The sequence below is a fragment of the Petromyzon marinus genome, unplaced genomic scaffold (genome assembly GCF_048934315.1).
Source record: "Petromyzon marinus isolate PM22_M1 ecotype Great Lakes invasive population unplaced genomic scaffold, UKy_Petmar_22M1.pri1.0 PM_Scaffold_48, whole genome shotgun sequence".
In the NCBI taxonomy this organism is placed as follows: Eukaryota; Metazoa; Chordata; class Hyperoartia; order Petromyzontiformes; family Petromyzontidae; genus Petromyzon; species Petromyzon marinus.
The window spans coordinates 431,061-453,943 of record NW_027423479.1 but is presented as its reverse complement, the minus strand read 5'-3'; the positions used below and the strand labels follow the sequence as shown (position 1 = coordinate 453,943).

At 47.8% G+C, this 22,883-nt stretch overlaps 1 protein-coding gene and 1 long non-coding RNA gene across 10 annotated transcripts in view; both read right to left on the bottom strand.

Annotated features, from left to right (window-relative positions):
* Positions 1–470: 470 nt before the first annotated feature.
* Positions 471–4,360, bottom strand: LOC142923393 (uncharacterized). Its single transcript, XR_012940737.1, has 2 exons — positions 4,188–4,360; positions 471–1,512 (listed from the first exon to the last, which is right to left on the bottom strand). It is a non-coding gene; the product is annotated as an uncharacterized LOC142923393 (long non-coding RNA).
* Positions 4,361–12,208: 7,848 nt separating this feature from the next.
* The window catches only part of LOC142923385 (mitogen-activated protein kinase 1-like), a 64,079-nt gene continuing 53,404 nt past the window's right edge, over positions 12,209–22,883 (bottom strand). For 2 of the 9 annotated variants that reach the window (XM_076064472.1, XM_076064473.1), the window contains exon 9: positions 12,209–16,338. In XM_076064472.1, the coding sequence (XP_075920587.1) occupies positions 16,174–16,338 (165 nt within the window). In that variant the 3' untranslated portion in view covers positions 12,209–16,173. The remainder of the gene's footprint in view (positions 16,339–22,883) is intronic. The other 7 variants (XR_012940717.1, XR_012940718.1, XR_012940712.1 and 4 more) reach the window with 7 other exon arrangements.

Here is a 22,883-nt window from a genome sequence, read left to right as displayed (position 1 = left end):
TTAATCTAAAGTTGTCTTGTGGTTGTTGTAGTACGGAGTTAGACTGATGGTCTTAATCTAAAGTTGTCTTGTGGTGGTTGTTGTAGTACGGAGTTAGACTGATGGCCTTAATCTAAAGTTGTCTTGTGGTGGTTGTTGTAGTACGGAGTTAGACTGATGGCCTTAATCTAAAGTTGTCTTGTGGTTGTTGTAGTACGGAGTTAGACTGATGGCCTTAATCTAAAGTTGTCTTAAATTTCGATTTAAAGCTTTCGTGACTGCAATGATTCATCTTCTTTGGTTCTTTCGGTAAAGTCACGTAGAATGAGAATAAAATAATAAATTGATAAAATAAAATAACACAATAATATTCTCACTATTATTGTGTGAGAATATTATTGTGTTATTTTATTTTATCAATTTATTATTTTATTCTCATTCTACGTGACTTTACCGAAAGAACCAAAGAAGATAAAGTTGTCTTGTTGTGGTTGTTGTAGTACGGAGTTAGACTGATGGCCTTAATCTAAGTTGTCTTGTGGTTGTTGTTGTAGTACGGAGTTAGACTGATGGCCTTAATCTAAGTTGTCTTGTGGTTATTGTTGTTATCTTGACTTGCATCCCAGTGGGATATTTACACACAGAGTTGGTGGTGTAACGGTGCTATTTCAGGAATATTTTGATGTTTATTTTCCCCCTGGATTTTCTGTGTGCACAGTCACACACAGAGGAGTCACTTTAAGATGTATTTTTATTGTTCGTGTTTTAGTTTTGTTTAGTTGTGGTTGCACCCGATTCAAGAGCCGGATGGCTCACAGGGCTGTACCAAATTAAATGTAACTATGAACTATGAACAATACTGTAGATCACGATATTTCTATCGCAACGACAGCAGGCGACCGTCTTTAGTTGAATTATTATCGATTTATTTATTACATCATCACGCATCTTGCGCGGTGACGTCACCACGCAGACTCTTGCGCGACGACGTCACCACGCACGCTCTTGCGCGACGACGTCACCACGCCAAGGCTTCTTGCAAGACGACGTCACCACGCACGCTCATGCGCGCAAAGACGTCACCACGCAGACATTTGCGCGACGTCACCACGCACGCTCTTGCGCGACGACGTCACCACGCAGGCTCTTGCGCGACGTCACCACGCAGGCTCTTGCGCGACGACGTCACCTCGCACGCTCTTGCGCGTCGACGTCACCACGCACGCTCTTGCGCGGACGTCACCACGCAGGCTCTTGTGCGATGACATCACCACGCACGCTCTTGCGCGAGACGTCACCACGCACGCTCATGCCCGACGTCACCACGCATGCACTTGCGCGTCGACGTCACCACGCCAAGGCCTCTTGCACGAGACGTCACCACGCAGGCTCTTGCGCAACGACGTCACCACGCAGACGCTTGCGCGAGACGTCACCACGCCAAGGCCTCTTGCGCGACGACGTCACCACGCACGCTGTTGCGCGACGACGTCACCACGCACGCTCTTGCGTGACGACGTCACTACGCAGACGCTTGCGCGACGCGGGGAGAGACACGGGGAGAGAGACACGGGGGAGAGAGACACGAGGGGGGAGAGACACGGGGGGGGAGAGACACGGGGAGAGAGACACGGGGAGAGAGACACGGGGGGAGAGAGACACGGGGAGAGAGACACGGGGGAGAGAGACACGGGGGGGAGAGAGACACGGGGGGGGAGAGACACGGGGGGAGGGGGGGTAGACAGTGTGTACAGTGTGTACAGTACAGTGTGTACACATTGTGCACAATGTAGTGTTCACGGTGTATACTGTATGCACTATTTTACACTGTACCTACTGTACACACTGTGTCCACTGTACACACTGTCTACTGTACACACTACACATCGTGTCTACTGTACACACTGTGCCCACTGCGCACTGTATACACTGTGTCTGCTGTACACACTGTACTTACAGTGGCAGCGATGGAAGTGCTCAAGGCGCAGCGCTACTAGAGTCACACTCATGGGCAGCCTCAACAACAACATCAACACATCAATAACACATCAACAACAACACATCAATAACAACAACATCATCACCATCAACAACATCATCATCACATCAATAACAACATCATCACCATCAACAACATCATCATCACATCAATAACAACATCAATAACAACAACATCAACAACATCATCACCATCAACACATCAACAACATCAACAACACAACATCAACATCATCATCAACACATCAATAACATCATCATCACATCAATAACAACAACATCAACAACATCAAGAACAACAACACAACAACACATCAACACAACAACAACACACAACACATCAACAACACATCAACAACACAAAAACAACACATCAATAACAACAACAACATCACCACCATCAACAACATCATCATCACATCAATAACAACAACATCAACAACATCAAGAACAACAACACAACAACACATCAACACATCAACAACACATCAATAACAACATCATCACCAACAACACAACATCATCAACAACATCAACAACACATCAACAACAACACAACAACATCAACAACATCAACAACACATCAACAACACATCAACAACAACACAACAACAACACATCAACACAACAACATCACAACATAACACATCAACAACAACACAACAACATCAACAACATCAACAACACATCAACAACAACACAACAACAACACATCAACACAACAACATCACAACATAACACATCAACAACAACACAACAACAACACCTCAACAACACAACACATCAACAACACCATCAAAACATCATCAACAACACAACACATCAACACAACAACACATCAACAACACAACATCACCAACAACACAAAAAAACAACATCAACAACACATCAACAACATAACAACACAAAAACAACAACACAACACCAACAACACAACAATAACACAACAACACCACAACAACACCTCACAACAACACAACACCACCAACAACACCACAACAACAACACCACAACAACACCACAACAACACAAAACTAGCGGAAGACCACCACCACCACTACACCACCACCACTACACCACCACCACTACACCACCACCACTACACCACCACCTCCTCTACACCACCACCACTACACCACCACTACACCACCACCACTACACCACCACCACTACACCTCCACCACTAGACCACCACCACCACACCACCACCACTACACCACCACCTCTACACCACCACCACCACTACACCACCACCACCACTACACCACCACCACTACACCACCACCTCTACACCACCACTACACCACCACCACCACTACACCACCACCACTACACCACCACCACACCACCACCACTACACCACCACCACTACACCACCACCACTACACCACCACCACTACACCACCACTACACCACCACCACCACCTCTACACCACCACCACTACACCACCACCACTACACCACCACCACTACACCACCACCACTACACCACCACCACTACACCACCACCACCTCTACACCACCACCACCACTACACCACCACCACCACTACACCACCACCACTACACCACCACCACTACACCACCACCACTACACCACCACCACTACACCACCACCACTACACCACCACCACCACTACACCACCACCACTACACCACCACCACTACACCACCACCACTACACCACCACCACTACACCACCACCTCTACACCACCACCACCACTACACCACCACCACCACTACACCACCACCACCACTACACCTCCTCCACCTCTACACCACCACCACTACACCACCACCACCACTACACCACCACCACCACTACACCACCACCACCACTACACCACCACCACTACACCACCACCACTACACCACCACCACTACACCACCACCACTACACCACCACTACACCACCACCACTACACCACCACCACCACTACACCACCACCACTACACCACCACTACACCACCACCACTACACCACCACCACTACACCACCACCACCACTACACCACCACCACTACACCACCACCACCACTACACCACCACCACCACCACTACACCACCACCACTACACCACCACCACTACACCACCACCTCTACACCACCACCACCACTACACCACCACCACTACACTACCACCACCACTACACCACCACCACTACACCACCACCACCACTACACCACCACCACCTCTAAACCTCCTCCACCTCTTCCTCTGCGGCCGCCGCTGATTCTCTGCGAGCGAGGAGGCGACGCAGCAGTAGCGCCAGTGACAGTGGAGCGGACATTGACGTGGTGACGTCACCACGCTGGCTTTACGTGGTGACGTCACCACGCTGGGTGGCGAGGAGGAGGCGTCGCAGCGGCAGCGCCAGTGACAGTGGAGCGGACATTGACGTGGTGACGTCCCCACGCTGGCTTTACGTGGTGACGTCACCACGCTGGGGTGGCGAGGAGGAGGAGGCGACGCAGCGCCAGTGACAGTGGAGCGGACATTGACGTGGCGACGTCACCACGCTGGCTTGACATAGTGACGTCACCACGCTGGGGTGGCGAGGAGGAGGCGACGCAGCGCCAGTGACAGTGGAGCGGACATTGACGTGGCGGCGTCACCACGCTGGCTTGACGTGGTGACGTCACCACGCTGGGGTGGCGAGGAGGAGGAGGCGACGCAGCGCCAGTGACAGTGGAGCGGACATTGACGTGGCGACGTCACCACGCTGGCTTGACGAGGTGACGTCACCACGCTGGGGTGGCGAGGAGGAGGAGGCGACGCAGCGCCAGTGACAGTGGAGCGGACATTGACGTGGTGACGTCACCACGCTGGCTTTACGTGGTGACGGCATCACGCTGGGGGTGGCGAGGAGGAAGGAGGCGACGCAGCGGCAGCGCCAGTGACAGTGCAGCGGACGATGACGTGGTGACGTCACCACGCTGAGGTGGCGAGGACGAGGAGGCGACGCAGCGGCAGCGACAGTGGGGAGCGGACATTGACGTGGTGACGTCACCGCGCTGGCTTGACGTGGTGACGTCACCACGCTAGGGTGGCGAGGCGGAGGCGACGCAGCGCCAGCGCCAGTGGGGAGCGGACATTGACGTGATGACGTCACCGCGTTGGCTTGCCGTGATGACGTCACCACGCTGTGGTTGGCGAGTAGTCGATGACGTCATTCCGCTTGTTTGGTGTATGCGTGACGTCACCGCGCCTCGAGGATAATTTATCGAATGACGTCATCGCGCGGGCAAGAGGCGAAGTGGTGACGTCACCAGTGTTGATTTTGAATCTTTCGTGACCGCATCAATCGACACTCGTAGCTGGAGACAAAATAATCAATACTATAGATCGCCTTCAGGTGAATTATTATCGATTGCTTTATTTATTTATTACATCATCACGCTATGGCTGTAGGATTTGGTGTTGTTTATGTAGTTTATTGTGAAAATTCGGTCACAGTCCCTGTGATGAACTAGTTAAGTTGCAATTACGGCTTTAGTTTTTGGTGATTTCTAAAAGTTGTTTTGGTTTGTGTTGTTGTAGTACGGAGTTAGACTGATGGCCTTAATCTAAAGTTGTCTTGTGGTTGTTGTTGTTGTAGTAGTACGGAGTTAGACTGATGGCCTTAATCTAAAGTTGTCTTGTGGTTGTTGTTGTAGTAGTACGGAGTTAGACTGATGGCCTTAATCTAAAGTTGTCTTGTGGTTGTTGTTGTAGTACGGAGTTTAGACTGATGGCCTTAATCTAAAGTTGTCTTGTGGTTGTTGTTGTAGTAAGGAGTTAGACTGATGGCCTTAATCTAAGTTGTCTTGTGGTTGTTGTTGTAGTACGGAGTTTAGACTGATGGCCTTAATCTAAAGTTGTCTTGTGGTTGTTGTTGTAGTACGGAGTTAGACTGATGGCCTTAATCTAAAGTTGTCTTGTTGTTGTTGTAGTACGGAGTTAGACTGATGGCCTTAATCTAAAGTTGTCTTGTGGTTGTTGTTGTAGTACGGAGTTAGACTGATGGCCTTAATCTAAGTTGTCTTGTGGTTGTTGTTGTAGTACGGAGTTAGACTGATGGCCTTAATATAAGTTGTCTTGTGGTTGTTGTAGTAGTACGGAGTTAGACTGATGGCCTTAATCTAAGTTGTCTTGTGGTTGTTGTTGTAGTACGGAGTTAGACTGATGGCCTTAATCTAAGTTGTCTTGTGGTTGTTGTTGTTGTAGTACGGAGTTAGACTGATGGCCTTAATCTAAAGTTGTCTTGTGGTTGTTGTTGTAGTAAGGAGTTAGACTGATGGCCTTAATCTAAAGTTGTCTTGTGGTTGTTGTTGTAGTAACGGAGTTAGACTGATGGCCTTAATCTAAAGTTGTCTTGTGGTTGTTGTTGTAGTACGGAGTTAGACTGATGGCCTTAATCTAAAGTTGTCTTGTGGTTGTTATTGTTGTAGTACGGAGTTCAGACTGATGGCCTTAATCTAAGTTGTCTTGTGGTTGTTGTTGTTGTAGTAAGGAGTTAGACTGATGGCCTTAATCTAAAGTTGTCTTGTGGTTGTTGTTGTAGTAACGGAGTTAGACTGATGGCCTTAATCTAAAGTTGTCTTGTGGTTGTTGTTGTTGTAGTAAGGAGTTAGACTGATGGCCTTAATCTAAAGTTGTCTTGTGGTTGTTGTTGTAGTAACGGAGTTAGACTGATGGCCTTAATCTAAAGTTGTCTTGTGGTTGTTGTTGTTATCTTGACTTGCATCCCAGTGGGATATTTACACACAGAGTTGGTGGTGTAACGGTGCTATTTCAGGAATATTTTGATGTTTATTTTCCCCCTGGATTTTCTGTGTGCACAGTCACACACAGAGGAGTCACTTTAAGATGTATTTTTATTGTTCGTGTTTTAGTTTAGTTTACTTTGTTGTGGTTGCACCCGATTCAAGAGCCGGATGGCTCACAGGGCTATACCAAATTAAATGTAACTATGAACTATGAACAATACTGTAGATCACGATGTTTCTATCGCAACGACAGCAGGCGAGCGTCTTCAGGTGAATTATTATCGATTGTTTTATTTATTACGTCATCACGCCTCTTGCTCGATTACGTCACCGCGCTGGAACCCGCGCTGCAACGTCACCACGCACGCTCTTGCGCGACGACGTCACCACGCACGCTCTTGCGCGTCGACGTCACCACGCCAAGGCTCTTGCGCCACGACGTCACCACGCAGGCTCTTGCGCCACGACGTCACCACGCACGCTCTTGCGATAGACGTCACCACGAAGACGCTTGCGCGACGACGTCACCACGCACGCTCTTGCGCGACGACGTCACCACGCACGCTCATCCGATTGACGTCACCACGCAGACGCTTGCGCGAAGACGTCACCACGCACGCTCTTGCGCGACGACGTCACCACGCAGGCTCTTGCGCCACGACGTCACCACGCAGGCTCTTGCGCCACGACGTCACCACGCACGCTCTTGCGCAAAGACGTCACCACGCACCCTCTTGCGCAACGACGTCACCACGCAGACGCTTGCGCGACGACGTCACCACGCCAAGGCCTCTTGCGCGACGACGTCACCACGCAGGCTCTTGCGCGATGACGTCACTGAAGGAGGAAGCGGCCCAGCTGTGTGACCGTGACCACTCAGCACAACACCCGTGCCAGGCTAGGTGTACAATACCCGTGCCAGGCTAGGTGCACCACCTGTGCCCCCTACACGGCAACTGTCATCATCATTACCTGTGATGACTTTAGCCTAGGGTCTCTGTGGGTCTCTATGAGTGTGGGTCTCTGTGGGTCTCTATGAGTGTGGGTCTCTGTGTGTCTCTATGGGTCTCTGTGGATCTCTGGGTCTCTATGTGTCTGGGTCTCTGTGGGTCTCTATGGGTATCTGTGTGTTTCTGTGGGTCTCTGTGTGTCTCTGTGGGTCTCTGTGTGTCTCTGCGTGTCTCTGTGGGTCTCTGTGTCTCTGTGGGTCTCTGTGTGTCTCTGTGGGTCTCTGTGTGTCTCTGTGGGTATCTGTGTGTCTCTGTGGGTATCTGTGTGTCTCTGTGGGTCTCTGTGTGTCTCTTTGGGTCTCTGTGTGTCTCTGTCGGTCTCTGTGTCTCTCTGTGTGTCTCTGTGTGTCTCTGCGTGTCTCTGCGTGTCTCTCTGCGTGTGTCTCTGTGTGTCCGGCAAAACAACCCCCTACCTCCTCGCGGTGCCGGACGGGCAACTCTGTCGTGGACAGTGCTGTGGGGGAAGTTCCAATTTTGATTGGCTCCTCCCCTCATGGCATATGTGTCCACCACAGGGGCTAAACGGGGGCTCTGGACGGGTGCGAGGGGCTGGTAACCCCTCCACCTTCAATTAATTACCACAAAACCACGAATTAAAGTGAAATATGTAACAACTAAGCTTGTGCCGGAGGCCCCGGGGGGCCAGGCGTCTATGACGTCTCCTGGCCAAACCCCAATTGGCGGAGCCAGGAGATTGAATACCTACCCTCGGGGCTACTCCAGAAACAACGAAAAGCCACTACGGGTGGCCACGTGGAATGTTCGAACGCTCACTGCAGAGGAGAGGCTGCCACTCCTCTGTCGGGAGCTGGACCGGTACCGCCTGGATCTATGCGGCATTCAGGAGGTCCGGTGGACCGGCTCTGGCTCCTGCCACCATGAGGGGTGGACAGTCCTCTACTCGGGGCAGCAGACTGCCAAACAACAGGGTGTGGGTCTTCTTTTGAATAAAAGAATGAAGGGGGCGTGGGAGCGTGGCGGTGAGGTGTGGGAAGCTGTAAGCCCCAGGCTACTTTGGGCTCGCCTTCCCATCAACCGGAGGCGAGGAATGGTGGTCGTGGTTACTTATGCCCCCACCGAAGATGAACATCCGTGGAGGGATGCAGGCAAAGCCGATGAGTCAGATGCCTTCTATGACCTCCTGTCACAGGTGCTGGCTAAAGTGGCCCCTCGGGATAGAGTCATCATGTTGGGTGACTTCAATGCCCGAGTTGGTCATGATACTGGCACCTGGTCTGGAGTGATTGGAGGGCATGGGCCAGATCAGCTCAATAACAACGGTAGGAGGCTGCTAGATTTTTGTGCAGCCCATGGGCTTGTAATTACCAACACGCTGTTCCGGCATCGGCGCATCCACACAACATCATGGATGCATGCCGGGTCCAAGCAAGAACATCTGCTGGACTACATAGTGACGGACCAGCGAATGCGAGCCCATGTCCTTGACACCAGGACCTACCGTGGAGCTGATCTGCCCTCTGACCATCGACTAGTCATCTGTAAGATGCGCCTGCCATTCTTCCACTCCGGTGGTGGGTGTACACCCAGGACCCCATTCCAACCTAAAGTGGCCTGGTCTCAGTTATCTGATGAAAGTTGCAAGCGAGAATTTCATCATCGCTTGCGGCTGGGATTGGCATCGTCCCCGACTCCTCCTGATGTCGAGGGTAAATGGGCGAGGTTTAGGACTGTGACTCATGCAGCTGCAATGGCTGCTTTGGGTACGCGGTCCAGACCTCCCCAGACACCCTGGATGACAGAGGAGTTGTTCAGGATGGTTGAGAAAAAGCGACAGGCCCACTGTCATCGGCTACAGAATCCCACGTCAGAGAATGAGGAGGCTTACCGCAGCCTTCGCTCGGAGGTTCGGAGAGCCGTGAGGCGCTGCAAGGATGGGTGGTGGTCGCGGGTTGCTGAGGAGATGGAGTCTGCCTCAGTGGCCCGTGATCACAAATCGCTATTTAACTCCATCAAAAAAGTAACCTGCAGCGCCACACCTATTACCATCATTAGGGGAAAAAATGGTGATCCAATTTCCGACCCCCAGGAACAGGTTCGCAGATTTGCTGAGCATTTCTGTGAGGTCCTGGGGGAGGGAAAATCCCACAGCCAGGAAAACATCGTGGCACAAAGTGAGGATGACCCTGCTGAGGCTGCGGTGCCTCAAATATTGGATGAAGTCACCCCCTGTGAGTGGCTGGCTGAGGTGCCATCTGCTGAGGAAGTATTGAAGGCGATCCGGAGTCTAAGACCAGGAAAGGCAGCGGGCAGAGACGATCTCCCAAGCGAAATGCTGAGGGAGGGTGGCGTTTGTGCACAGACTGCCCTATATGACATCATAACAACAGTCTGGACCACTGGACGGGTTCCGCAGGATTGGAAGGATGCCCTGGTGGTCCCCCTTTTTAAGAAGGGGGACCGCACAGACTGTAACAACTACAGGGGCATCTCACTCCTCAGTGTGCCGGGAAAGGTCCTGGCAAGGATTATTCAGCATCGCCTTGCCAGGCACGCTGAGGAGAGGCTTGCGGAGCCCCAATGCGGTTTCAGGAAAGGGCGGTCCTGCACAGATGCCATATTTTCTGTCCGTCTGCTACAGCAGAGGTGTAGGGAATTCCAACAAGACCTACATCTCTGCTTTATTGACCTGGTCAAGGCCTATGATACCATCAGTAGGCCTGGGCTCTGGGTCGTTCTTCGTGCTTTTGGAGTACCTGACCCTCTGCTCACGATCATTAAGGACCTTCATGATGGTGAGCGGGCCCGGGTAAAACTACGTGGCCGGGAGTCAGAGCCATTCCCTGTACACCTTGGGGTGCGACAGGGATGTCCTCTGGCTCCCACATTATTTAACATCTATTTTGACCACGTAGTTCGTGAAGCCTTCAATAGCTGTACCGGGGGAATCTCCATATGGTACAGATATAATGGGAGGCTAATCGATGCCCGGGTGCGGTCAAGGGATGGCTCCCTATTGCTCAACCACGTTATGTATGCTGATGACTTGGTAATAGCTGCTCAGTCAGAGGAGGAGTTGGAGACGCTGCTGCTGAGACTGGAGCGTGCCACTAAGAGGTGGGGCCTTACCATCAGCCCCACCAAAACTAAGCACCTGCCTGGGTATTTTGTACCATCGGACACTCCACCCCCACAACTCCCAATCGGTGATGGGGCAGTTGTGGAGAGAGTGGAGAGTTTCCCATACCTGGGCAGTGTGCTTATGACTGGCTCCAGTTTAACAGCAGAGGTCTCACTCCGAATCAGTCGAGCGGCAATATCTTTTCATCGGTTGCGTAACGCTGTGTGGAAGCTACCTGGTCTGTCGCTCCGCACTAAGCTTCAGGTCTTCTCGGCCACGGTCATTCCCTCCCTTCTCTACGCTTGCGAAACGTGGACCCCCCTAATGGAACATCTTCGCCGGTTAGAAACATTTAGGCTGACCTGCCTACGATCCATCCTGGGTTTAACCAGACTGGATTGTGTGAGGAGCTCACAAATCCTTGAAAGATCTGGGCAGGGTCCCATCGGTGAGCTCCTCCGGCAGGCAAGGCTGCGATGGCTGGGTCATGTAGCCCGCATGCCCAGCCACCGCATGCCGAAACAGCTTTTGTTTGGCCGGATTGAGGGGGCTAAGCGGGCGCGGCACGGGCTAGAGAAGAGATGGAGTGATGTGGTACAGGAGGACGTGGAGCTGAGTGGACTTGCCGATGACTGGTACCAGCGGTGTCAAGATCGGCCTCTGTGGAGGAGGCTCGTGAAGGATGCTACTGGGCAGTTGGAGGCAGTCGCCCTCCAACAACAACGGAGGGCGGAGGAGCGACGCTCACAACAGCGAGCGGAGCGCCGGGTGGCTAAAGCACAGCAGGTTGGCACAGTAGGGGGCACAGGTGGTGCATCAGCCAGTCATCTCAGTCAGTCGACCCGTGGCACCTGGGTCTGCCCCGTGACCTCCTGCCAGCGGGCGTTCGACACTTCGCGTGGCCTCAGGGTGCACATAGCCTGGCACAAGCGTCGTGGTGACGTCACCGCCACTTAGTGGCGAATGGCGGTTGTTGTTGTTGTTGTCTCTGCGTGCGTGTCTCTCTGCGTGCGGTGAGTGGGTGGTGATCGTTTTATTGAATCGGGGATTAAAATAAAATTAAAAAATAAAACGAATTCTTAAATGTTTGCTACCGGCACGACAAGGTCGGTCCCGTGTGGGAGTTGTAGAAGTCTGGGAGTTCAAACACTCCTATCGTGAAAGACTCAGCGAGGAATCGCGTCAACGCGGGCGGCTGTTGTATATATATCCTTCTTGGTTCTGTCGGCAAAGTCACCACCGCGTACAAGGGGAGACACCGAAGCAATAGAAAAATATTTAGGAGCGATACAATTCTCGCGACGTTTCGGCTTCAGCAGCACGCGCGCGCGATCATCATCATCATCAGGCGCGTAAGGCGGTAGGCAATTAAGGTTTTTGCGGAGGAGTTAGATCGCGTTATTTTTTTTACGTAGTTTATTGTTAACGAAAAACAATTCGGTCACAGTCCCTATGATCACCGTTACGTTGCATTAATGGATTTTATTTTGGTGATTTCGAAAACTTTTTTTTTGGTGGGGGGGGGGGTTTGGCCACGTTTTAGTTTGTTGTAGTACGGAGTTTAGACTGATGGCCTTAATCTAAAGTTGTCTTGTGGTTGTTGTTGTTGTAGTACGGAGTTTAGACTGATGGCCTTAATCTAAAGTTGTCTTGTGGTGGTTGTTGTAGTATGGAGTTAGACTGATGGTCTTAATCTAAGTTGTCTTGTGGTTGTTGTTGTAGTACGGAGTTAGACTGATGGCCTTAATCTAAAGTTGTCTTGTGGTTGTTGTAGTACGAAGTTAGACTGATGGCCTTAATCTAAAGTTGTCTTGTTGTGGTTGTTGTTGTTGTAGTATGGAGTTTAGACTGATGGCCTTAATCTAAGTTGTCTTGTGGTTGTTGTTGTAGTACGGAGTTTAGACTGATGGCCTTAATCTAAAGTTGTCTTGTGGTTGTTGTTGTAGTAACGGAGTTAGACTGATGGCCTTAATCTAAAGTTGTCTTGTGGTTGTTGTAGTATGGAGTTTAGACTAATGGCCTTAATCTAAAGTTGTCTTGTGGTTGTTATAGTAAGGAGTTAGACTGATGGCCTTAATCTAAGTTGTCTTGTGGTTGTTGTTGTAGTACGGAGTTAGACTGATGGCCTTAATCTAAGTTGTCTTGTGGTGGTTGTTGTAGTACGAAGTTAGACTGATGGCCTTAATCTAAGTTTTCTTGTTGTGGTTGTTGTTGTAGTAACGGAGTTAGACTGATGGTCTTAATCTAAAGTTGTCTTGTGGTTGTTGTTGTTGTAGTACGGAGTTAGACTGATGGCCTTAATCTAAGTTGTCTTGTTGTGGTTGTTGTTGTAGTAACGGAGTTAGACTGATGGTCTTAATCTAAGTTGTCTTGTGGTTGTTGTTGTAGTAACGGAGTTAGACTGATGGCCTTAATCTAAGTTGTCTTGTGGTTGTTGTTGTAGTAACGGAGTTAGACTGATGGCCTTAATCTAAGTTGTCTTGTGGTGGTTGTTGTAGTACGGAGTTAGACTGATGGCCTTAATCTAAGTTGTCTTGTGGTTGTTGTTGTAGTAACGGAGTTAGACTGATGGCCTTAATCTAAGTTGTCTTGTGGTTGTTGTTGTAGTACGGAGTTTAGACTGATGGCCTTAATCTAAAGTTGTCTTGTGGTTGTTGTTGTAGTACGGAGTTAGACTGATGGCCTTAATCTAAGTTGTCTTGTGGTGGTTGTTGTAGTACGGAGTTAGACTGATGGCCTTAATCTAAGTTGTCTTGTGGTTGTTGTAGTAACGGAGTTAGACTGATGGCCTTAATCTAAAGTTGTCTTGTGGTGGTTGTTGTTGTAGTAACGGAGTTAGACTGATGGCCTTAATCTAAGTTGTCTTGTGGTTGTTGTTGTAGTACGGAGTTTAGACTGATGGTCTTAATCTAAGTTGTCTTGTGGTTGTTGTTGTAGTACGGAGTTAGACTGATGGCCTTAATCTAAGTTGTCTTGTTGTTGTTGTTGTAGTAACGGAGTTAGACTGATGGCCTTAATCTAAGTTGTCTTGTGGTTGTTGTTGTAGTACGGAGTTAGACTGATGGCCTTAATCTAAGTTGTCTTGTTGTTGTTGTTGTAGTAACGGAGTTTAGACTGATGGCCTTAATCTAAGTTGTCTTGTGGTTGTTGTTGTAGTAAGGAGTTAGACTGATGGCCTTAATCTAAAGTTGTCTTGTTGTTGTTGTAGTACGGAGTTTAGACTGATGGCCTTAATCTAAAGTTGTCTTGTGGTTGTTGTTGTAGTAACGGAGTTAGACTGATGGCCTTAATCTAAAGTTGTCTTGTGGTTGTTGTTGTAGTACGGAGTTAGACTGATGGCCTTAATCTAAGTTGTCTTGTGGTTGTTGTTGCAGTACGGAGTTTAGACTGATGGCCTTAATCTAAAGTTGTCTTGTGGTTGTTGTTGTAGTACGGAGTTTAGACTGATGGCCTTAATCTAAAGTTGTCTTGTGGTTGTTGTAGTAACGGAGTTAGACTGATGGCCTTAATCTAAAGTTGTCTTGTTGTTGTTGTTGTAGTACGGAGTTAGACTGATGGCCTTAATCTAAAGTTGTCTTGTGGTGGTTGTTGTTGTAGTACGGAGTTAGACTGATGGCCTTAATCTAAAGTTGTCTTGTGGTTGTTGTTGTTGTAGTACGGAGTTAGACTGATGGCCTTAATCTAAAGTTGTCTTGTGGTTGTTGTTGTAGTACGGAGTTTAGACTGATGGCCTTAATCTAAGTTGTCTTGTGGTTGTTGTTGTTGTTGTAGTACGGAGTTAGACTGATGGCCTTAATCTAAGTTGTCTTGTGGTGGTTGTTGTAGTACGGAGTTAGACTGATGGCCTTAATCTAAGTTGTCTTGTGGTTGTTGTTGTAGTAACGGAGTTAGACTGATGGCCTTAATCTAAGTTGTCTTGTGGTGGTTGTTGTAGTACGGAGTTAGACTGATGGCCTTAATCTAAGTTGTCTTGTGGTTGTTGTTGTAGTAACGGAGTTAGACTGATGGCCTTAATCTAAGTTGTCTTGTGGTTGTTGTTGTAGTACGGAGTTTAGACTGATGGCCTTAATCTAAAGTTGTCTTGTGGTTGTTGTTGTAGTACGGAGTTAGACTGATGGCCTTAATCTAAAGTTGTCTTGTTGTGGTTGTTGTTGTAGTACGGAGTTAGACTGATGGCCTTAATCTCAAGTTGTCTTGTGGTGGTTGTTGTTATTTTGACTTGCATCCCACTGGGATATTTACACACAGAGTTGGTGGTGTACACGGTGCTTTATCTGGAATATTTCTGCCGTGTTTATTTTTCCCCTGGATTTTCTGTTTGCACAGTCACACACAGAGGAGTCACTTTAAGATGTTGTTTCTTCTTGTTCGTGTTTTAGTTTTGTTTTTTTAGTTTGTTGTGCTTGCACCCGATTCAAGAGCCGGATGGCTCACAGGGGGCTATACACCCAAAATAAATGGAACTATGAACAACCGATTTATAAACGTGTCTGTAACCCTCCGACCCACCGGTGTCGTTGAAGACTGAGCCCGCGGGTGGTTGGAGGTGTTACGACACACATTTATAAATAACGCGATCTGGCCCACAACCCTCGATGATGAGTAATATATATTTGGTCGGGAAAATCCTCCCGGCGTGTTCAACTGGAGGTGGTTGTGGTTGTATGTCGCGTTGCCCCTGCGACCACTGCTTGGCCTGACATCAGAGTCGGCCACCCACCCACACAGCCAGCCACCCAGCCACCCACCCACGCAGCCGCCCACCCACACAGCCACCCACACAGCCACCCACCCACACAGCCACCCACACCGCCACCCACCACCGCTCGCTCGACCGCGCGCCAATTAAAATAAAAGCCCGAAGAATTCCCATTTAAAACGTTGAAATGTTACTCGCACTATTCAAGAGAGTGTGTTGTTGTTGTGTTTGTTGTTGTGAGTGGGTGGTGAGTGGGTGAGTGAGTGGATGAGTGAGTGGGTGAGTGAGTGTGTGAGTGAGTGAGTGAGTGGATGAGTGAGTGAGTGTGTGAGTGAGTGAGTGTGTGAGTGAGTGTGTGAGTGAGTGAGTGTGTGAGTGAGTGAGTGTGTGAGTGTGTGAGTGAGTGTGTGAGTGAGTGGATGAGTGAGTGGATGAGTGAGTGGATGTGTGAGTGTGTGAGTGAGTGTGTGTGAGTGTGTGAGTGTTTGAGTGAGTGTGTGAGTGAGTGTGTGTGTGAGTGCTGAGCGGGCGGTACGGACACCTCACCCACCACTCACCCACCCGCTCCACCCCGCGCTGTTTGTGCCAGGCTAGGTGGCACCTTCAGCCTCCCAACCACACCCCGACATTTACCATGGTGGCCACCCTCCCTCCCGGCCCTAGCGGGTGGTGGCGGTGGTGGCGGTGGTGGCGGTGGTGGTGGTGGTGTGGTGGTGCGTGTGTGGCTGGAAGCGCTGTGTCTCGTCGTATATCATCTGCTTCAGCTGCTCCTTGGGGAGGTCATCCAGCTCCATGGCGAACTTGAACGGGGCCTCGGCCACGGGCTGGTGGGGAGGAGAGGGATAGGATGGGGAGGGAGAGTTTCAGTGTCACGTGCCATTTGGTAGAGATCCCTGTGACAACATAGGGCTCTTGACTCAGGGTGCAACCACAACAGACAGACAAACACAAACACGTGAGCAAGAGAACACGTCTTTAAGTGACTGCTGCTGCTGCAAAACAGACAAACACAAACACGTGAGCAAGAGAACACGTCTTTAAGTGACTGCTGCTGCTGCAAAACAGACAAACACAAACACGTGAGCAAGAGAACACGTCTTTAAGTGACTGCTGCAAAACAGACAAACACAAACACGTGAGCAAGAGAACACGTCTTTAAGTGACTGCTGCAAAACAGATAAACACAAACACGTGAACAAGAGAACACGTCTTTAAGTGACTGCTGCAAAACAGACAAACACAAACACGTGAGCAAGAGAACACGTCTTTAAGTGACTGCTGCAAAACAGACAAACACAAACACGTGAGCAAGAGAACACGTCTTTAAGTGACTGCTGCAAAACAGATAAACACAAACACGTGAACAAGAGAACACGTCTTTAAGTGACTGCTGCAAAACAGATAAACACAAACACGTGAGCAAGAGAACACGTCTTTAAGTGACTGCTGCAAAACAGATAAACACAAACACGTGAGCAAGAGAACACGTCTTTAAGTGACTGCTGCTGCTGCTGCAAAACAGACAAACACAAACACGTGAGCAAGAGAACACGTCTTTAAGTGACTGCTGCAAAACAGATAAACACAAACACGTGAGCAAGAGAACACGTCTTTAAGTGACTGCTGCAAAACAGATAAACACAAACACGTGAGCAAGAGAACACGTCTTTAAGTGACTGCTGCTGCTGCAAAACAGATAAACACAAACACGTGAGCAAGAGAACACGTCTTTAAGTGACTGCTGCTGCTGCTGCAAAACAGATAAACACAAACACGTGAACAAGAGAACACGTCTTTAAGTGACTGCTGCAAAACAGACAAACACAAACACGTGAGCAAGAGAACACGTCTTTAAGTGACTGCTGCAAAACAGATAAACACAAACACGTGAGCAAGAGAACACGTCTTTAAGTGACTGCTGCTGCTGCTGCAAAACAGATAAACACAAACACGTGAACAAGAGAACACGTCTTTAAGTGACTGCTGCTGCTGCAAAACAGATAAACACAAACACGTGAGCAAGAGAACACGTCTTTAAGTGACTGCTGCAAAACAGATAAACACAAACACGTGAACAAGAGAACACGTCTTTAAGTGACTGCTGCAAAACAGACAAACACAAACACGTGAACAAGAGAACACGTCTTTAAGTGACTGCTGCAAAACAGATAAACACAAACACGTGAGCATGAGAACACGTCTTTAAGTGACTGCTGCTGCTGCAAAACAGATAAACACAAACACGTGAGCAAGAGAACACGTCTTTAAGTGACTGCTGCAAAACAGATAAACACAAACACGTGAACAAGAGAACACGTCTTTAAGTGACTGCTGCAAAACAGACAAACACAAACACGTGAACAAGAGAACACGTCTTTAAGTGACTGCTGCAAAACAGATAAACACAAACACGTGAGCATGAGAACACGTCTTTAAGTGACTGCTGCTGCTGCAAAACAGATAAACACAAACACGTGAACAAGAGAACACGTCTTTAAGTGACTGCTGCTGCTGCTGAACAGATCAACACAAACACGTGAACAAGAGAACACGTCTTTAAGTGACTGCTGCTGCTGCAAAACAGACAAACACAAACACGTGAGCAAGAGAACACGTCTTTAAGTGACTGCTGCTGCTGCTGAACAGATCAACACAAACACGTGAACAAGAGAACACGTCTTTAAGTGACTGCTGCTGCTGCTGAACAGATAAACACAAACACGTGAGCAAGAGAACACGTCTTTAAGTGACTGCTGCTGCTGCTGCAAAACAGATCAACACAAACACGTGAGCAAGAGAACACGTCTTTAAGTGACTGCTGCTGCTACAAAACAGATCAACACAAACACGTGAGCAAGAGAACACGTCTTTAAGTGACTGCTGCTGCTGCAAAACAGACAAACACAAACACGTGAGCAAGAGAACACGTCTTTAAGTGACTGCTGCTGCAAAACAGATAAACACAAACACGTGAACAAGAGAACACGTCTTTAAGTGACTGCTGCTGCTGCAAAACAGATAAACACAAACACGTGAGCAAGAGAACACGTCTTTAAGTGACTGCTGCAAAACAGATAAACACAAACACGTGAGCAAGAGAACACGTCTTTAAGTGACTGCTGCAAAACAGATAAACACAAACACGTGAGCAAGAGAACACGTCTTTAAGTGACTGCTGCTGCTGCAAAACAGATAAACACAAACACGTGAACAAGAGAACACGTCTTTAAGTGACTGCTGCTGCTGCAAAACAGATAAACACAAACACGTGAACAAGAGAACACGTCTTTAAGTGACTGCTGCTGCTGCAAAACAGATCAACACAAACACGTGAGCAAGAGAACACGTCTTTAAGTGACTGCTGCAAAACAGATAAACACAAACACGTGAACAAGAGAACACGTCTTTAAGTGACTGCTGCTGCTGCAAAACAGACAAACACAAACACGTGAACAAGAGAACACGTCTTTAAGTGACTGCTGCAAAACAGACAAACACAAACACGTGAGCAAGAGAACACGTCTTTAAGTGACTGCTGCAAAACAGACAAACACAAACACGTGAGCAAGAGAACACGTCTTTAAGTGACTGCTGCTACTGCAAAACAGATAAACACAAACACGTGAGCAAGAGAACACGTCTTTAAGTGACTGCTGCTGCTGCAAAACAGACAAACACAAACACGTGAGCAAGAGAACACGTCTTTAAGTGACTGCTGCTGCTGCTGAACAGATAAACACAAACACGTGAACAAGAGAACACGTCTTTAAGTGACTGCTGCTGCTGCAAAACAGATAAACACAAACACGTGAGCAAGAGAACACGTCTTTAAGTGACTGCTGCTGCTGCTGAACAGATAAACACAAACACGTGAACAAGAGAACACGTCTTTAAGTGACTGCTGCTACACGCCAAACAGATAAACACAAACACGTGAGCAAGAGAACACGTCTTTAAGTGACTGCTTTTGCTGCAAAACAGATAAACACAAACACGTGAACAAGAGAACACGTCTTTAAGTGACTGCTGCAAAACAGACAAACACAAACACGTGAGCAAGAGAACACGTCTTTAAGTGACTGCTGCAAAACAGACAAACACAAACACGTGAACAAGAGAACACGTCTTTAAGTGACTGCTGCAAAACAGATAAACACAAACACGTGAACAAGAGAACACGTCTTTAAGTGACTGCTTCTGCGGCAAAACAGATAAACACAAACACGTGAGCATGAGAACACGTCTTTAAGTGACTGCTGCAAAACAGATAAACACAAACACGTGAGCAAGAGAACACGTCTTTAAGTGACTGCTGCTGCTGCAAAACAGATAAACACAAACACGTGAGCAAGAGAACACGTCTTTAAGTGACTGCTGCTGCTGCAAAACAGATAAACACAAACACGTGAACAAGAGAACACGTCTTTAAGTGACTGCTGCTGCTGCAAAACAGATAAACACAAACACGTGAGCAAGAGAACACGTCTTTAAGTGACTGCTGCTGCTGCAAAACAGACAAACACAAACACGTGAGCAAGAGAACACGTCTTTAAGTGACTGCTGCTGCTGCAAAACAGATAAACACAAACACGTGAACAAGAGAACACGTCTTTAAGTGACTGCTGCTGCTGCAAAACAGACAAACACAAACACGTGAACAAGAGAACACGTCTTTAAGTGACTGCTGCTGCTGCAAAACAGACAAACACAAACACGTGAGCAAGAGAACACGTCTTTAAGTGACTGCTGCTGCTGCAAAACAGATAAACACAAACACGTGAGCAAGAGAACACGTCTTTAAGTGACTGCTGCTGCTGCAAAACAGATAAACACAAACACGTGAGCAAGAGAACACGTCTTTAAGTGACTGCTGCAAAACAGATAAACACAAACACGTGAGCAAGAGAACACGTCTTAAGTGACTGCTGCTGCTGCAAAACAGACAAACACAAACACGTGAACAAGAGAACACGTCTTTAAGTGACTGCTGCAAAACAGATAAACACAAACACGTGAGCAAGAGAACACGTCTTTAAGTGACTGCTGCAAAACAGATAAACACAAACACGTGAGCAAGAGAACACGTCTTTAAGTGACTGCTGCAAAACAGATCAACACAAACACGTGAGCAAGAGAACACGTCTTTAAGTGACTGCTGCTGCTGCAAAACAGATCAACACAAACACGTGAGCAAGAGAACACGTCTTTAAGTGACTGCTGCAAAACAGATAAACACAAACACGTGAGCAAGAGAACACGTCTTTAAGTGACTGCTGCAAAACAGACAAACACAAACACGTGAGCAAGAGAACACGTCTTTAAGTGACTGCTGCTGCTGCAAAACAGATAAACACAAACACGTGAGCAAGAGAACACGTCTTTAAGTGACTGCTGCTGCTGCAAAACAGATAAACACAAACACGTGAGCAAGAGAACACGTCTTTAAGTGACTGCTGCTGCTGCAAAACAGATAAACACAAACACGTGAGCAAGAGAACACGTCTTTAAGTGACTGCTGCTGCTGCAAAACAGATAAACACAAACACGTGAACAAGAGAACACGTCTTTAAGTGACTGCTGCTGCTGCAAAACAGACAAACACAAACACGTGAGCAAGAGAACACGTCTTTAAGTGACTGCTGCAAAACAGACAAACACAAACACGTGAGCAAGAGAACACGTCTTTAAGTGACTGCTGCTGCTGCTACAAAACAGATAAACACAAACACGTGAACAAGAGAACACGTCTTTAAGTGACTGCTACAAAACAGACAAACACAAACACGTGAGCAAGAGAACACGTCTTTAAGTGACTGCTGCTGCTGCTACAAAACAGATAAACACAAACACGTGAACAAGAGAACACGTCTTTAAGTGACTGCTACAAAACAGACAAACACAAACACGTGAGCAAGAGAACACGTCTTTAAGTGACTGCTGCTGCTGCAAAACAGATAAACACAAACACGTGAGCAAGAGAACACGTCTTTAAGTGACTGCTTCTGCTGCTGAACAGATAAACACAAACACGTGAGCAAGAGAACACGTCTTTAAGTGACTGCTGCTGCTGCAAAACAGATAAACACAAACACGTGAACAAGAGAACACGTCTTTAAGTGACTGCTGCAAAACAGATAAACACAAACACGTGAGCAAGAGAACACGTCTTTAAGTGACTGCTGCTGCTGCAAAACAGATAAACACAAACACGTGAACAAGAGAACACGTCTTTAAGTGACTGCTGCTACACGCCAAACAGATAAACACAAACACGTGAACAAGAGAACACGTCTTTAAGTGACTGCTGCTGCTGCAAAACAGACAAACACAAACACGTGAGCAAGAGAACACGTCTTTAAGTGACTGCTGCTGCTGCAAAACAGACAAACACAAACACGTGAGCAAGAGAACACGTCTTTAAGTGACTGCTGCAAAACAGACAAACACAAACACGTGAACAAGAGAACACGTCTTTAAGTGACTGCTGCTGCTACAAAACAGATAAACACAAACACGTGAACAAGAGAACACGTCTTTAAGTGACTGCTGCTGCTGCTGCTGAACAGATAAACACAAACACGTGAGCAAGAGAACACGTCTTTAAGTGACTGCTGCTGCTGCAAAACAGATAAACACAAACACGTGAACAAGAGAACACGTCTTTAAGTGACTGCTGCTACACGCCAAACAGATAAACACAAACACGTGAACAAGAGAACACGTCTTTAAGTGACTGCTGCTGCTGCAAAACAGATAAACACAAACACGTGAGCAAGAGAACACGTCTTTAAGTGACTGCTGCTGCTGCTGAACAGATAAACACAAACACGTGAGCAAGAGAACACGTCTTTAAGTGACTGCTGCTGCAAAACAGATAAACACAAACACGTGAGCAAGAGAACACGTCTTTAAGTGACTGCTGCAAAACAGATAAACACAAACACGTGAGCAAGAGAACACGTCTTTAAGTGACTGCTGCAAAACAGATAAACACAAACACGTGAACAAGAGAACACGTCTTTAAGTGACTGCTGCTGCTACAAAACAGACAAACACAAACACGTGAACAAGAGAACACGTCTTTAAGTGACTGCTGCTGCTGCAAAACAGACAAACACAAACACGTGAGCAAGAGAACACGTCTTTAAGTGACTGCTGCAAAACAGACAAACACAAACACGTGAACAAGAGAACACGTCTTTAAGTGACTGCTGCAAAACAGACAAACACAAACACGTGAGCAAGAGAACACGTCTTTAAGTGACTGCTGCAAAACAGACAAACACAAACACGTGAACAAGAGAACACGTCTTTAAGTGACTGCTGCTGCTACAAAACAGATAAACACAAACACGTGAACAAGAGAACA